The sequence below is a fragment of the Fistularia commersonii genome, chromosome 27 (genome assembly GCF_037954325.1).
Source record: "Fistularia commersonii isolate RoL2024-O1a breed Wild chromosome 27, RoL_Fcom_v1.0, whole genome shotgun sequence".
In the NCBI taxonomy this organism is placed as follows: Eukaryota; Metazoa; Chordata; class Actinopteri; order Syngnathiformes; family Fistulariidae; genus Fistularia; species Fistularia commersonii.
Genome location: NC_141310.1, coordinates 2,678,634 through 2,693,997, shown reverse-complemented (window position 1 = coordinate 2,693,997; position 15,364 = coordinate 2,678,634). Strand labels below are relative to the sequence as shown.

Sequence of the window (15,364 nt, the reverse complement as noted above, 5' to 3'; positions counted from 1 at the left end):
TGGAAAATCTCTGACAAACGTTCACCATTTTGAAACTGTTGCCAAACATCTGAAGAAATGTTCTCTGTGTGAGTCACGTCGGCGGCTTGTGACGGCGCGGTTGGGGACGAACTGTTCATTTCAGTCCGCAATCTACCGCTTTACCGCACTGTGATTGAGGGAAAGTGCGCATGGGGATGAAAACAGCATGAGCGAAAGCCACCAAGCGACTCGAGCGATTTAATGATGACCCGGCCTCGCGTGTTAGAGAAATTCAACATTTTTAGTCCTGCATCAACAACAAATGTTTTCCCAGTCCGTATTAGAAATAAGGGTGAGGAGACGTATTGGGTGGATGAAGCTTTCAGCGCAACCCCTGTGTCAACCTTGAGCTGAATATTACCAGAGAGGCGTTGTAAACTCTCTCCTTCCTCTTGGCAAAAACGCTTCCTTCCTGGTTCTGCGTTGACAGCGCCGACTTTTGTGTACAGTAACAGTTGTGCGAAAGATTAACAAACATGTATTCATCAGGGGAAACAATTGTGCGAGGGGACTGAGGGGTCACGTTGGAGGAATCCCACTCAAACGCCAAGCGGGACATTAGAAGGGGGTCTCTCTGAACTCTCCTCAGGTCCCTAACCGGTTTCCTCCCACAGGGGGATTGGGTCTCAGCTGTAGGAAGCCAGAAGCGCTACACAGGAAGCAGAGCGTCTGACGGGTGTTCAGACTCTCAGAAGTCTGCCTCCAGGCCCAGCGGCAGGTCAGTCATCCGAACCCGACAGGTATAACTCCGGTGTCAGGGGTTTTCCCGGCCTGTCGGGGTTTCTTATTCAAGGCTTCAAGCCATTTTCATATCTTTGTAGGTCACGCGTTTTTTTTTGCAACTGGACACTGATCTATTCTGAGCTTGGCCGCGCCGATTGTTGACTTACAGAATCTTCTATTTGGGTCAGGCTGCGATACTGTCAGTCGAAGCTCCGCCGCCATGAAAGAAAGAAAAACACAGAGTTATCTATGACCTTTGAGGCCAATCTGTTTAAACACAGTCTTTCCCTCTGTGTTTTTCCACATTAGACTCCAACTGAGACAGACTTTGTCATTTGGCGTGACGCAGGAGTAGCTGTACGGCATATAGAAAACTATATATAACCACAAAGTATTATAAATTGCAATAGTGAAAGTGGTGGGGTTAACAGGAGTGCAAGAAAGGTGTGCGAGAGTGCAGAGACCTGATTTCAGGAAGTGCAAACGCTGCTGTGCCCTCTTGACCCGTGACGTGGTGTTCACAGACCGGCTCAGCTCATCTGTGAAATGCACCTCCGGGATTCTCCGAGATTGTGTTTTGGGTTGCTAGATGTAAATCTTTGCAACCCATTTTGGCCGGGTCCAAAGACATGTTTCGGAGATACAAATAACAGCAGGGATTTCACGATCAGGACAGTTTAAAAAGTCAGAACGCAGGGATCCGGTGACGGATGAACGTCTTGGGAGGCTGCATAAAGAAAAAGAAGAGGGCGCGTACGGCTTGATACATAGCAGGAAGGTTCTCGAAAATGACCGTGCCGACTTCATAGGCTCTGATGTCACCTCATGGAGACGGAGACCGATGTCCTCTGTCAGGCCGTGATGTCAGCTTTGCGGCATGAAACCACAGCTGAGCGGGGGGTCGGGGGCGGGGAACCTGCGGATCCTGTGATGTTGCGTCACCGTTGTGACATCACAGCTAAAGAGGTGGTAAAAGACGCCGTGCGACATGCGGGCCGCAGTGTGGAGCATGTGGAAAACCGGACCGTGCGGAGGGAGCTCGAAGGTGGCGGTGTGATCGACCTCGATGGATCCCGACCGCCCCAAAACCTCAGAGAAAAAGGGAACGTTGCTCGGGAAGACCGGAGATGAATTCAGGCGAAGGGCCCGACCCCAGGGGAGCGCGCAATGTGAGTTCAGTGCCGAAAAACAGGTGGACGCCTCGGGTCACAATCGTTTTTCTCAAATAGTACCCGCCACTGGTGTCAGACATTACATTACATTACATTTGGCAAACGCTTTTATCCAAAGCGACTTACAATAGAGGACATAGGGACTGCAAATACACTTGCAAATACACGATGCACAGGAAATATACAGAACAGTAAGCTTGGGTTAGTGAGGGGTTTTTTTTTTTTTTGGACAGAGACACACAAACGTACACACACACACTGCATAGCCTAACTTGCTGCCAACCTGATCTGGGGCATCAGCGCAGTAAAAAGTCCTGAAAGAGAAACATTTTTATCTGTTTCTTGAAGGTTGAGAGAGATGATGCTAGTCTTGTTGCTTCTGCGACAGACAGTGGTGAGGTGTGGTGGAAGTGGGATGATATCAGGTCAGCTCAGCCCCGTCTTGTTTGCAGCGGCTGACAGATGAGGCGAGACAGAAACCTCTGCAGACCATGATGTTTGCAGATGATACTGTCATCTGTAGTGAGCAGGGAACAGGTGGAGGAAAATCTAGACAGGTGGAGGTATGCTCTGGAAAGCAGAGGAATGAAGGTTAGTCGCAGGAAGACAGAATGTACGAGTGTGAAAGAGAGGAACGCGGATGGAACGGTGAGGTTGGAGGATTTCAAGTACTTGGGGTCAACAGTCCAGAGCAATGGAGAGTGTGGAAAAGAGGTAAAGAAACCGATTCAAGCATGTTGGAATGGGTGGAGAAAAGTGACAGGGGTGCTATGAGATAGAAGACTATCAGTCAGAATGAAAGGAAAGGTGGATAAGATAGTTGTGAGACCGGGGATGCTGTGCAGTTTGGAGTCTGGCATCGAAAGTAAGACGGGAAGCAGCGCTGGAGGTAGCAGAGATGAAGATGTCGAGTGTGCGAGAGAAGCCAATACAAACATTAGGGTTAGACGGAGGAGGTTGACCCCTGAAGGGAAAAGCCGAAAGAAGCCTGGTCCACTGACTGTATTAGGTAGCACAGACTCAGATGCTCTGCTGTCAGTGAAAAGATCACTTCCTCTATTTTCAAGAGTAAAATTTGATATGTGGGAACTGCTCTCTAAAGCACTTCGCTTCAAGTTGTCAACTCCCGGGTTTGCATGTAGGTAGTAATACTCAGGCCGATAGTACGAAAAGTACTATGACGTTATCCCAGTCTGACAGAGTTCAGTATTGATGTGTTGCCCAGACGCAGCCGTTAGATAAATTCTTTGTGTTTCCACAGCTGGCCAAAGGTAATTCGGTGTTCGGCGTGTTCAGATAAATCAGTCCGGAGGAGCCACGCCTCGCAAGCCAGACTGGTCAGCAAACAACGGCCAGTTCCTGTTTGCTCGAATGATCGGCCCTCCGCGTTCTGCCGGTTTCTATCTGCTCGACCGCAGACCCTCTCTTTGTTTTTTAGCAACGCCGGCCAAAACACGAAACCCTGAATTCAGAGAGCGGAGATAACGCCGCCGCGACACGGCTGCTCCCGCGGGCTCGGAGTCCACATGACCGCTGTGTTTTCCGAGGCACGCCGCCTGCTTATCAGCCCCTCAGAGGGTTCCTTCCTGGTTTTCTTCGGTCCGGTCTGTAATTACTCCTGGCTGGCTGCACCAGTGTGCGTTTCCCAGTATTCCCAATGTTTTTCTTGCGTGCGTCAACTTCCTATTGAGCGCATAGCTGCGGAGAGACGGCTGACAAGACACCGCGTAGGCTTCTGGTCACGGTGCGTGTCAAAGTAAACAAGGGGCCATTTTGGGCGCGGGGTTGTATGACATACTGTAAATGTGTACGATTTGAAGGGAGAGGCCAACTGATGTGGTTTTCTTTTAATGATGTTCCAGACATTAGAAAGTCAAGCCGCTGGCGTGGAAAAGGCCGTTGTTGCCTCAGTGGATAAGCCTACTGGTGTGCATGTATTTGAATTTAAATCAACCCAAATATCCCGATTGCAGAACCAGTCGTTGGAAAAACAACAAAAAAGTAATTTTTCGCGTCAGGAAAGGCTTGGCAAATTACAAATGTGATGAAAAATTCGCTTAACAGCACTCTTCTGCAGATTAACCGGTCAAAGAGGAGTTAAAACTACAAGCAGCTTAATAGACCATATGGTGTGTGTATTGATGAGAAAATACAGGGTTTATTTTTTATGTGTGTGTAAGTTTGCCCCCCCCCACCCCCCGGCGCCACAGCCCAGGTGTAACAGGTACATTCCTGGCATTCCCCCTCTGGCGCTGCAGAATCTGATCGCTTGCTTTGCCTCTCAGGCACACATTCGTGCTCTCACATGCTGATATTACACGTACACTTGACCGCAGAGTAGTCAGAATGCAAAGGGCTGGCATTCCTCCCGCATTTCACGATGATATGTACATCTAGAGATCGAGAGAGAGAGAGAGAGATGGGTCTGGTAATCAGGGAACGTCAAACCTCCGCACTCTTCATCTCTGTGATCCACGCAGGCATTACACGGCCGGCCTGGGATGCATCGTGCGTGTCTTTCCGCTTTGCCTGTCATTACTTGTATTTTTACAGCCGTCCTGTGGCTGTTGCGTTCTGCCCGCGAGTGACTTTCCATCCCGTCAGCCCGAAAAACCGGTGAAGTCATGGGGCTCCCGTCGGAGGCCGTCCCGCCGACTCAGCGATGAAGACAGCAAGTGGTACCTTTTCATTAGGGGCCGTACCAGACTCTCGCAACAGATGGTTCCAATAGCCGCGTCCTCAGACATGAAATCATAGACGTTGTCTTTGTCTAAGCGGTTTCAAGGTTGAGTACAGCTCGATGTGACTGGATTCTCCAGAAACCCGACGTGTCAGCGGTAACTGCGCCACTCCGTCTTGACGGCGGTGAAAAAAAACCTGTCTTATCTTAAGGAAAACATTTTTGACTCAACACTGGAAGGACTCCTTCAGCCTGAACAGACCGCATACCGCAACGCTGGAGAACACAGTGACCCGCCGCTTCATTGCCCCCGCCGGTCGGGACGCTCCAAAGCACCTGCATTGTATATCACGCCCGTCTCAGTCAACGCCCGTCACTCATTCACAATCAGCGAGAACCCCTCCTTCCAAAAAAAAAACAAAAAAAAAAAAAACAAAGGGTGATCCTATGGGGAGGGGGGTGGGCAGAGGCTGAGGGGAGCCTCCCTTTTTAGGCCACGTGGCAAAGGAATGCCATTTTCTTTTGTGGCGGTGAGAAACCTCGGGTGGGGTTGGGTTGGGGTCTGACAAAACAAGTCCGGATGGAGAACACGTGCGCCGGGTTCCAGCTGAGGGCCCTCTATAAACGGTTTCACGGCGTAGTCACACTGCCACCTGAGGCCCCAAGGCAGGGGTGTGTGTGTGTGTGTGTGTGTGTGTGTGACAGCGAGTGGATTACTATGTAGGGGGGGGTCCTCTGGCCCCCTGCCCGTCCAGCTCCGCGGGACATTAAAATATCAAAAGCTCGGAACTGCTCCCAAAAAAAACTCCCGGAAGCTGCGGCCGCCACCTTTTAAGTGAGCATACGCGTGCTTCGCCCCGCCGCCGGGAGCGCAGACGTTTGGCTTTTGATGTGGAAGCCCCGGCTCGCCTCCCCTGCTTTTCCAGAAACTTTGCACACAAGACAAATTCCTTCCCCCGTCTCGCCAGCCCTGGTCAGCGCCGCGCTGCAGGAATGAAGGCCCCGTGCCGCTTCTCTGGATCCAGAGAGCTGCTCGTTTTCTGGGACCTGCGATTGTAATTTGCGTCAACGCTTATTCTGTATCTGCCGAAGAGTGCTTATTAACTCGAGACAAAGGAGAAAAACTGTGCAGATAGAAAAAGGACGCTTAACCACAAATAACCCCCTTGTTTTTTTTTAATAGGTTTCCATGGTTACCTCTATAAAATGCTCAAAAGCTGTCCCGGCGGCTCCTTGTTGGCTCTGGTGGAATCGGTTTCAAACGTCGGTCCTGAATTTGTTCATTTAGTGTGAATAACAGTCTTAACCGAAGCTTTTAAACGGTTTGTAAGGACGGGTCAGGACCCGCTTACTCACGCTAATAATAAAAAAATAAATAAAAAAGAACCCGTTTACCCAAAGCCCTTTGTGGGATTCCACGCCACGAGATGACATCACACTCTTGTCTTGCCTCTTCAGACTCTGGACAGCGTTGCGGGCGAAGCGGAGGGTGTAGCCACATCTGGCGGAGCGCTGAAGAGAGCGGCAGCACTCCGGAGCGGCGAAGCGGGAAAGATGGGCGAAATAGAGGAGGAGAGGGACAACGTGGGGAAGCTGTTTGAGAACTTCGTCCAGGCCTCGACCTGCAAAGGGACGCTGCAGGCGTTCGGCGTCCTGTGCAGGCAGCTGGACCTGGACCCCTCCGAGCACGCCACCTTCTATAGCTGCCTGAAGGCCAAGGTAACCTGCTGGAAGGCCAAGGCTCTGTGGACGAAGCTGGACAAGAGGATGTCCCACAAGGAGTACAAGAAAGGGGAAGCCTGTTCAGGCACCAAGGTAGGTTCCCTCCACTACACCTACTCCTTTTCTCTCCTCGCCGGCCGGTTGGACGACTGATCTGCTTTTCGAGTCTCGCTCTGGCATTTCACAGTTTGCGGTGACATAAATATCTTGTCAGGAAAGCACACGGCAGGTGACGGAAACGCAGGTTCTGCAGAACAGGTTCTGGTCACGGCGTGAAATGTAAAAAAAAGTGGTGTACGCTGCAGGCATAACTGGCGCGCTCCCAAAGAGAATGTTGCTGTAAGTCCTCTTTGCAAAATTGTTTTATGGTCTTTCGTTGGATCGCTGGTATGTACAGCCGTCACTGTGGTTCTTTGTCCTCGTCAGGAGTATTTAAACTCCACAAGCTACCGTGTTATAGGCTCCTTTTGCACCGAACTTTTTGCAGTTCCTCAAACCTTTTCAGGAACTATTTCTCGGTGCATTCAGACTTCAGCTGAACCGGGAACGATGACTGTCAGATCCTAGCATCATTTTAGCTCCTACTCTGAGGCAGGGTCTTTTCACGGTTCCATAAGAACTCATGTGACGTAGATGATTGGTAGAGTTTATAAGCTACGGCTATTACCAGATACCTCTTGCAGTGCACCATTTTTAGAAGCTTTTGCGGACACTTGTCGCCTGTTTTCTTGCTATTTGTGACAAAATGGACATAACGGAATGGACCGACGAAGAAGTCCGAGCTCTTCCGGCCTGCTACGCCACAGAGGGGTTTCAAGTGCTTGCAGCCGAACAAAGACATTTTCCCGTTAGCTAACAGTAGGGTTCTTCACGCGGCGAAGCAGTGCAGGGAGAAAATAACACTTAAACCCGTTGGATAGTCTGTGGTTATTTTTCCGGCCATGCAGAACGTGGCAATTTGCTCTCGATGTTGTCTGTGTCGTCTTCCTTTTCTTTGCAGCGGTTTGTCCGAGCAATTTGCAAAACTGCAGTCATCCTGCAGGGGCAGGCGTGGTTCAGTTCGGTAGAGCGAGTGTCCTTCGAATCAGAAAGGTTGCCGGTTTGATTCCCGTCTCAATGAGTTGAACCCAGCCGGGGCTGCCGACGGTCCGGTTCGCCGCCTCGCACGACAGCTCTGCCGCCATCGCTGTGTGAGCGGATAAACGGGTGACTGCTATCAAGCGTAAAGATGTTGTGAAACATGAAGGTGGCATAAAAGCAGCACGAGTGGTGTTGAAGCGCTTTGAATGGCAGACTTGTCACCGTGCTGAGCCGGAACCTGCTTTAGGAACAAATTCTGGAAGTTGGCATGATTTGTGTTTCAGAGCTATTTGCTGTAAAGGGAAGGCAGAAAAACCTGTGATGTTTTTTTTTTTTCTTCCACTTTTTCCGCCCCCAGGCGTCAGCGGCCTCCGGCCCAACAGGGTATTTTTACCGCTCGGAGAAACAGACAGCAATTCTCAGCAACTAAGATGATTCGGGCCCAAATTAAGATCTTTACATGCTCTTCCCCGAGGGCTGGATCTCGGCCCAGAGCGTCGTTAAAGCGCCTTTTTAAACACTTCAGTCTGAGCGCAGTTTTATAGCTTCTGTCCAATTGGAGCCACAGACCCCGAGTGGAAGGTGAACAAGTTCAAGGGGATGTGATTGGACTTGACTTAGGCGTCTAACCTCAGCGGGCAGATGTCAGAATTCCTGTCACCTAAATGTTCAGGCGGTAAAATATAGACTCTCACTGCAAGCCGCAGCTTATTTTTTCAGGCAGAAACTCATATTTTCCTCGATGACCACCGTGGATTAGGTCGCGGGTGCGATTCCGAAAGCCGCGCTATCATTACGAGATAACCGTCTCCCGGGGCGACACGCGAGCCAAACGCCCCTTCCGTATGTCAACTTGGCTGTTTCCCTGGGAAAGACAAGATGTCACTCGGCACCCGGCCCGCCTGATCCGACTATCTCCAAAGGATGTGACCTCATCTGTTTTATGGCTCGGCACAGCTGGCCGTGGGTGACACACTACCCGCCGCATCTGTGTGTGTCGATGAATAACGTCAGGAAAAGCGATTTGTATCCCGTGTTATCGCTCCTGTCGCCCTGCGATCCTGTAATTTTGCTCACTTTCGTGTGACCGAGTTTGTGATGTTTCAGTCACGTGGGTCAAGTTTCAGGAGTCAAAAGTTCCCATCCAGACAAAAACCCTGCTAGTCCCTCACAGCGGAATGCTTAAGATCAGCGTGCATGTGCGTGTGCATGTATGTGTGTGTGTGTGTGTGTGTGTGTGCGGAGTTCCAAACTACAAAGATATTTTCAGGATTTGCTCCACCACAAAAATGTGGCAAACGATCCCAGTCCAACATTTATCATATGGGATGTTGCAACCTCATGTCTTCTCTTATTTTCTACCCCAAAGCATGTCTGATGCACATGATAGCGTTTATCCTGCTGTGTTTATACGTCTGGAAATGTGTGTGTGTTTTCGATGTTGATGTCTGATGAATATTCGAACACAGTCGAGTTTGTTTATCCTTAGTCTAATTCTTATTTTGATGCAGTCATTCGGCGTGTTTGACTTTGCTGTTTGCTCACAACACCCAGGTCCAATTTTAGAAGTTCCTCTCTCGTGTGATTTGGGAACATTAGCGCGGTGACCACATGATGAGTCTGGCCCTGCGGCGAGAGGTCGCTGATGCAGGTGTGGCATCCTCAAACGCACGCAGAGAGGAAGCAAGTCAGCGGAGGCGTTGCAAATCCACTGGAAAAAAAACTCAAGAGATCTGTCAGCGAATGGAAATGATGCCATCATGGCAGCAACATGTTGGTAGATAGCGAGAAAACGCCTGAAGGGAGTGAGGAAGTGGCACTTTGCCGCCCTGAGAGAAACATCAGCGTCGTCTACAGGTTCTTAACCGGAGACGGACCTTATTTTTAATTTATTCATGATCTATAGCGCATATCCTGCACTCAGGGGCGAAGGGTTGAGTCTATCCCATTGGGCGAGTTGGGGACAATATATAGACAACCATGATGGTTGAGGAGTGAGACAACCATTCACCCTCTTCTTCACACATTTAAAGAGCCATACAACCATTCACTTGCTCATTCAAATATCATCTGGAGACATACCATCATTCACATGTCCGTCTCCAGAGAAACTGGTGGAAACCTCCACAGACACATGGAGACCCCACACAGAAAGGCCCCCTGCTGGGAGGCCGAAAAGCTGACGGCTGTGCCAGTACGATGCCTTTTTTATTTATCTTTCGGGCTGAACGTCATCGGACGGCGCGCGATGAGCGAACGCGGTGGAAAGACGGGAACTGGATTGATTTAAAAGCGAAAAGTACTGATTAGGTTTTGAGACACGTTCTCTATTTTGAAATTGCTGGACTGCCGTTTAAGGGCCTTTTTTTATCCTCATCCAGGCAAAGATGATGAGGTTTGCCAGAAAGCGAGTCATGCGTCACCTTTTTCATCCGTCATTCCAGAGGCTGATGTCATCGCCGCACCGCATTCTCAGACCGAGACTTGGACCTCAACCTTATTCTTTTTCTTTTTCAAATGCTTTTGTGGGGGCGGCCTGATGATTTCACAATGAGCTGCTGCTGCGGTTTAGCTCTCCTCCGACCCGTCTTTAGGAGTTCTCCGAGGTCGGCCTAGAACGATTCCCGGGCCATCTGCTAATGTTCTTCTCAGTGCTCCACAGGTGGAGAGATGATCTTTTCATGTGTGGCCAAGACTCAACAATTGGGCTTGGAACCTTCTTTTTCATCTGGAGATGTGATTAATGACGCAAAGGACGTGACCGTGAAGGCGGGAGCTCCGCGAAACGTTTCTCCCCATAATGCGGCTGATTTGCGGTCGTCTCGTTCCAGTGCCTCGTCATCGGCGGCGGCCCCTGCGGCCTGCGCACCGCCATCGAGCTCGCCTTGATGGGCGCCAAAGTGGTCGTGATCGAGAAGAGGGACTCGTTCTCCAGGCACAATGTGCTGCACCTGTGGCCCTTCACCATCCACGACCTGCGGGGCCTCGGTGCCAAAAAGTTCTGCGGCAAATTCTGTGCCGGCGCCATCGATCACATCAGTGAGTATCTAGAGGTTTGAATCTTCATTTCTAAGCCGGCGCCCAGCGTTTCACTCGTGTCCGTCCCTGTTTCCTGCATCGAACAGGCATCCAGCAACTGCAGCTGATCCTGCTGAAGGTCGCCCTCCTCGTTGCCGTTGAGTTTCACATCAGCGTGGAGTTCGTCAGGCTACTGGAACCCTCGGAGGACCAAGAGAATGAAGGTCTGAACCGCGCCTTCAACTTTGCAAAGCCCTCTGTTGCAAATATACAACCCCGTAATTCATGTACCGGCTTCACATTGACTTGAATGAATGGAGCAGATGCTCTATCAGAGATATCAAAATATCAATCTACTGTTAGAGGTAAGTAAGTAAGTTAGTTTGACTCAAGATTTGATGGCTGGAATTAAGAACCAATAGTCGGTACCTGTCATCTAGACCAATGAAACAAGTTTGTCACTTCACTCTTTCATTCATTATCTATAGCGCTTATCCTGAATTCCGGGTTTAGGGGGTGCTGGAGCGCATCAGCTGTCACTGGGTCGATCACACGTCACACACAGAGGCCTTGCTGTAAGGCAGAGCTAACCAGTGTGCCACCATGCTGCCCTTTATGCACATATACCGTCATTTCCGATTGATAAGCCGCGACTTTTTTCACGTAAACAACGCTGCGGCTAATATATGGACTTTTTCGGGGCGGTGTACGAGCTTCACACCGCCGAAACATTTATCCTCGTCACATCGGACTGATGAAATGACAGGGAAATTCTGAGTCCGTTCAACTCCGACACCGAAGAAGACAACTTTGACGGTTTTAGTGCGCAGGAGGAAGCCCGAGATAGCGATCAGCTAGCCAGTGCGGCTTATAGTGAGGTGCGCTCAATAGTCCAGAAGTAACAGTATGAATGACTGCATGTTTAACATATGCATTGTTTGTCAATAGACAGTTGTGCTTTTGTGTAAGCAACGTAGCCGCGGTGTTGTCGGCTCACGTCTCGCTTCCTAAAACAATTTATGAAAAGCAACTGAACAAGCATTAAGTAAATGGTTATGGCTGGCTGTCTGCTTTAAGAGCGTGACTTGAACGGCTCCTCCCACGTTTGACTTTACGCTCCCAGAGGAGAAAGCAAGGCTCATCAGGGGTCGCCTCCTCAGCTCGGGTATCAATACACCGATAACAACAAGGGCCATGCCTATATTTAGCAGCGGTCTTATCCCCTCTGTTCTCCGATGACGGACTTGGCTGCGCCCTCAATGTCACGCAGTGAATTTTTCCACATGGTGACGTTGCGCAACAAGATGCCGAGCCTTGCCTCTCGCACAACACCGCATCGTTTCCCCCCCCCGGGAGAATATTCTAGGATGTTCTCTGTATGTAACGGTGGCGCATTGGTTGGCACTTCCCCCTCATAGGAAGATAGTCCCTGGTCTGATTCCCATGGGTACAGGAAGCCTTTCTGTGTGGAGTCTCAGTGTCTACATAGGTTTCCTCCCACAGTCCAAAAACAAGCAGGAGGTTCATTGAAGACTCTAAATTGCCCAGATTTGTGATGAGAAAGTGAATAGTTGAATGTCTATGTGAATAATCAATATGTCTATATGTTGTGTGAATGAGAGGGTGAATGGTTGTAAGTCTCTACATGTGTAGAGACATGGTAGAGACACAGCTTGGGTTGGCTCCAGCCCCCTGTGACCCTGAGTGCAGAATAAGGGGTATAGATAATGAATCATTGAATTTTAAATAAACCTAATTCCACAGAGCCCCAAGTCTTTTTATCTCTGCTATACATATATATATGTGTGCGCACAAACCCCTCCGCAAACATCCATGGTCACCCATGAGTGCAACAATACCTCTTCTTTGTGCGATTAACCTACAGAGAGGACATTGTGCCAGGATAAAGGATAAAGCTCCTATTGATTATCAGTGTTCAGTGTCTGCAGAACACCAGCCCTTCATCAGCTGATGTTTTCCCGCACTGTGAGATGATTCTTCTTTTCTCCCCTCCTGCCACTGATGTCCTCTATAGGGCTGGGATGGAGGGCCGCCGTCAGACCTGCCGACCACCCCGTGGCCGGCTTTGAGTTCGACGTCATTGTGGGTGCCGACGGCCGCAGGAACACCCTGGAAGGTGAGACGACGGAGCGCCAACGGGATCGAGGGTGTCGATGCCTCAAGAGCCGATGACAACAAAGGGTTCGGGTTCACCAAAGGCGAGGCGTGACACCTGCGGCTCCGTCTCCATCGGCCGGATTTAAATCTCAGGGTTGGATATGTCGGCTTTTCTCAGATGTCTTTTTGAAGCTAAGGTCAGCTCACCTGGAGGGGTTGCAAGAGTTTTTATTTGCAGAATCAATTCCCCGCCCCCCAAAAGGGAGAGGTCATGTCCAAAACCACCCAAAGCAACATCCATAAATAGAGCCGATCCGGTTATTGGTGCAGCTGCCGACTCCTGCTGGAGTCTCTCCATCTCTGCTTTTTCAAACCCTTGATGCGGGCTGTTAGCGTCCTCTGACAACCAATGCACGTCAGATGCTTATTTCCTAAAAAGGTCAATTGGGAGCAGGACAAGGCATTTAGCTCATTCTTCAGTTATGAAGCAGAGTGAGGTAAATAATTTCCCCGCGGCAGTCCGTCTGGTCCGGAGCCGCTTTGTGGGTGAGCAACGGCCGAGCCGCTTAAAACCCGATCGGATCTTTTCTCCGCTCCTGCGCTGTTCGACGTGGACCAATAAAGTAGTGGAGATTAAAAACAATATATAATAATTTTGGTAATTCGAAATGGTATCATTCGAATGTTATTTGCACGTAGGAAAAGCCAGAATTAAAAATGATCCAATCGCTTTTCATTTCCTCTCCGTTATCCCAGGCTTTGTTGCTTTTAGTGAGTCATTTATTTGCCAAGCTAAAAAAAGGAGGAATGCAGAAAATGAATGCCAGCGTCTTAAAAAAGGGCATGAATTTGTGTCTGACTGGGTTTTGTTTTCGACGGAACCTATACGTCATCACTGAAGGAGCTGCTGAGTTTTTACAGATGTGGCCGTTCCTGTCCACAACGTTCACGCAGCGGTTCTGTCCCGACAGGTTTCAAAAGAAAGGAGTTCCGGGGTAAGCTGGCCATCGCCATCACGGCCAACTTCATCAACAGGAACACCACGGCTGAGGCCAAGGTGGAGGAGATCAGCGGGGTGGCCTTCATCTTCAACCAGAAGTTCTTTCTCGACCTCAAAGATGAGACCGGTGAGGGACGGGGGGCGTACCTCCAATGGGATGTCGGATTTTACGGATATGCCGCCAAATCAAAACACAATGCCTTTCACCGGGCAGAAACCATCCGACAGATCCCGGCTCAATAAGGGTGGCCTTCTGCCTCGACTGATGCTGGGAGGGACAGGCAAAAATGATCTATTACAAATAATACCAGTAGCGCTGACAGTTATGTGGTAATAGCTGAGGTGATAAATAATAGCTTCAACATTCATGAAATAAATAACAATGTGAGACACTGCAGCGGATCAAGCTGCGGTCTCTGGGAACCTGAGATATGAGATTCTAAGGACTCTAAGGGACATGAGTACGGACAGGATAGGAAGAATGGGAGGAATGAGAGCGGTGCTTCGTGGGATAACTAGGGGTTAGCCTAGCCCCATCTATGCTTTCCCAAAAAGGAACCTTTAAGCCCAGATAGATCAGGTGTCCATCCCCTGGATCCAGATAGGAAGATGGTTCTGCAGAAGAGGAGCTCGGTAACTCAAGGCTCCGGCCCCCGATCTGCTTTTAGAGACTTGGAAGGTTGGCGGTTCGATCCGCGGGGCCTGCATGTCTGCATGTCAAAGTGTCCACAGGCAAGACACTGAAACCACCACATGGTCTGGTTAGCGCCTTGCATGGCAGCTCTACCACCATCTGTGTGTGTGTGTGAATGATATCTAGTGTAAAACACTTTGAAACCGCAAGTAGAGACCATTTATCATTTATTGCCTCAAATTTCCATGAGAGGAGAAAACAGAACTGCTCCGTTTTTTAAGGATTCGGGATTCAGAGAGCTTGTTTTTGCCCCTCTGTCTCGCAGGTATTGATTTGGAGAATATTGTCTACTACAAAGATAACACTCATTACTTTGTAATGACTGCCAAGAAACAGAGCCTTCTGGAAAAAGGCGTCGTCATTAATGTGAGTTGTTCCTGCTTAATCTTTGTCATTTATGAACTCGGTTCATTATTAAACTGAATAGGAGGGTCAGCTGTGATGTAAAATCAATATTTAAATGTGTTTTCATTTAAAAAAAAAAAAGCCAAACTGAGAGCCTGGCCCTGCTTGTGCCGTGACAGGATTACGCGGAGACACAGATGCTGCTAAGCAGCGAGAACGTGAACCAGGAAGCTCTCCTCTGCTACGCCCGGGAGGCTGCTGACTTTGGCACCAACTACCAACTTCCCACCCTGGACTTTGCCATGAACCATTACGGGCAGCCGGACGTGGCCATGTTTGACTTCACCACCATGCACGCCTCAGAGAACGCCGCGCTGGTCAGGGAGCGATTCGGACACCAGCTGCTGGTCACGTTGGTCGGCGACAGCCTGTTGGAGGTATATGCGCCACTAATGGCAAAAATAATGTTTTATAATAATGAGGAAGACTCCGCTATGATGTTATAATACTTGCGATAGAGCTGCACGCTTTACGTTCACTTGTCGTCAGAACGTCATCGCTCGGGTTAAAACGTGCACTAGTGCATTCAGAGAAGAGAAATCCACTTTTATCACCTGCGCTGATTGTCTTCCAAACAGCAACCTTGCATTCTATGCGTGCCACAAATCTATCAGGTTATTTCCTATTATAAATATTCCTGTTTAGCAAGCAGCAGTTCCTCAGTGCACCGGTTTTGCATGATCCCTGTTGCAGATATGTGTTTTTAAGAAATCTCAGCGCCGTTTCGAACA

At 49.5% G+C, this 15,364-nt stretch overlaps 1 protein-coding gene across 13 annotated transcripts in view; it reads left to right on the top strand.

Annotated features, from left to right (window-relative positions):
• Positions 1 to 15,364, top strand: part of mical2a (microtubule associated monooxygenase, calponin and LIM domain containing 2a) — a 37,604-nt gene that overhangs the window by 2,678 nt on the left and 19,562 nt on the right. For 11 of the 13 annotated variants that reach the window (XM_086175342.1, XM_086175341.1, XM_086175343.1 and 8 more), the window contains 7 exons: positions 6,055 to 6,411; positions 10,230 to 10,437; positions 10,524 to 10,640; positions 12,452 to 12,553; positions 13,506 to 13,661; positions 14,494 to 14,594; positions 14,753 to 15,010. In XM_086175342.1, the coding sequence (XP_086031468.1) occupies positions 6,151 to 6,411; positions 10,230 to 10,437; positions 10,524 to 10,640; positions 12,452 to 12,553; positions 13,506 to 13,661; positions 14,494 to 14,594; positions 14,753 to 15,010 (1,203 nt within the window). In that variant the 5' untranslated portion in view covers positions 6,055 to 6,150. Of the gene's footprint in view, positions 1 to 635; positions 740 to 6,054; positions 6,412 to 10,229; positions 10,438 to 10,523; positions 10,641 to 12,451; positions 12,554 to 13,505; positions 13,662 to 14,493; positions 14,595 to 14,752; positions 15,011 to 15,364 lie in introns of all 13 variants that reach the window. The other 2 variants (XM_086175336.1, XM_086175337.1) reach the window with 1 other exon arrangement.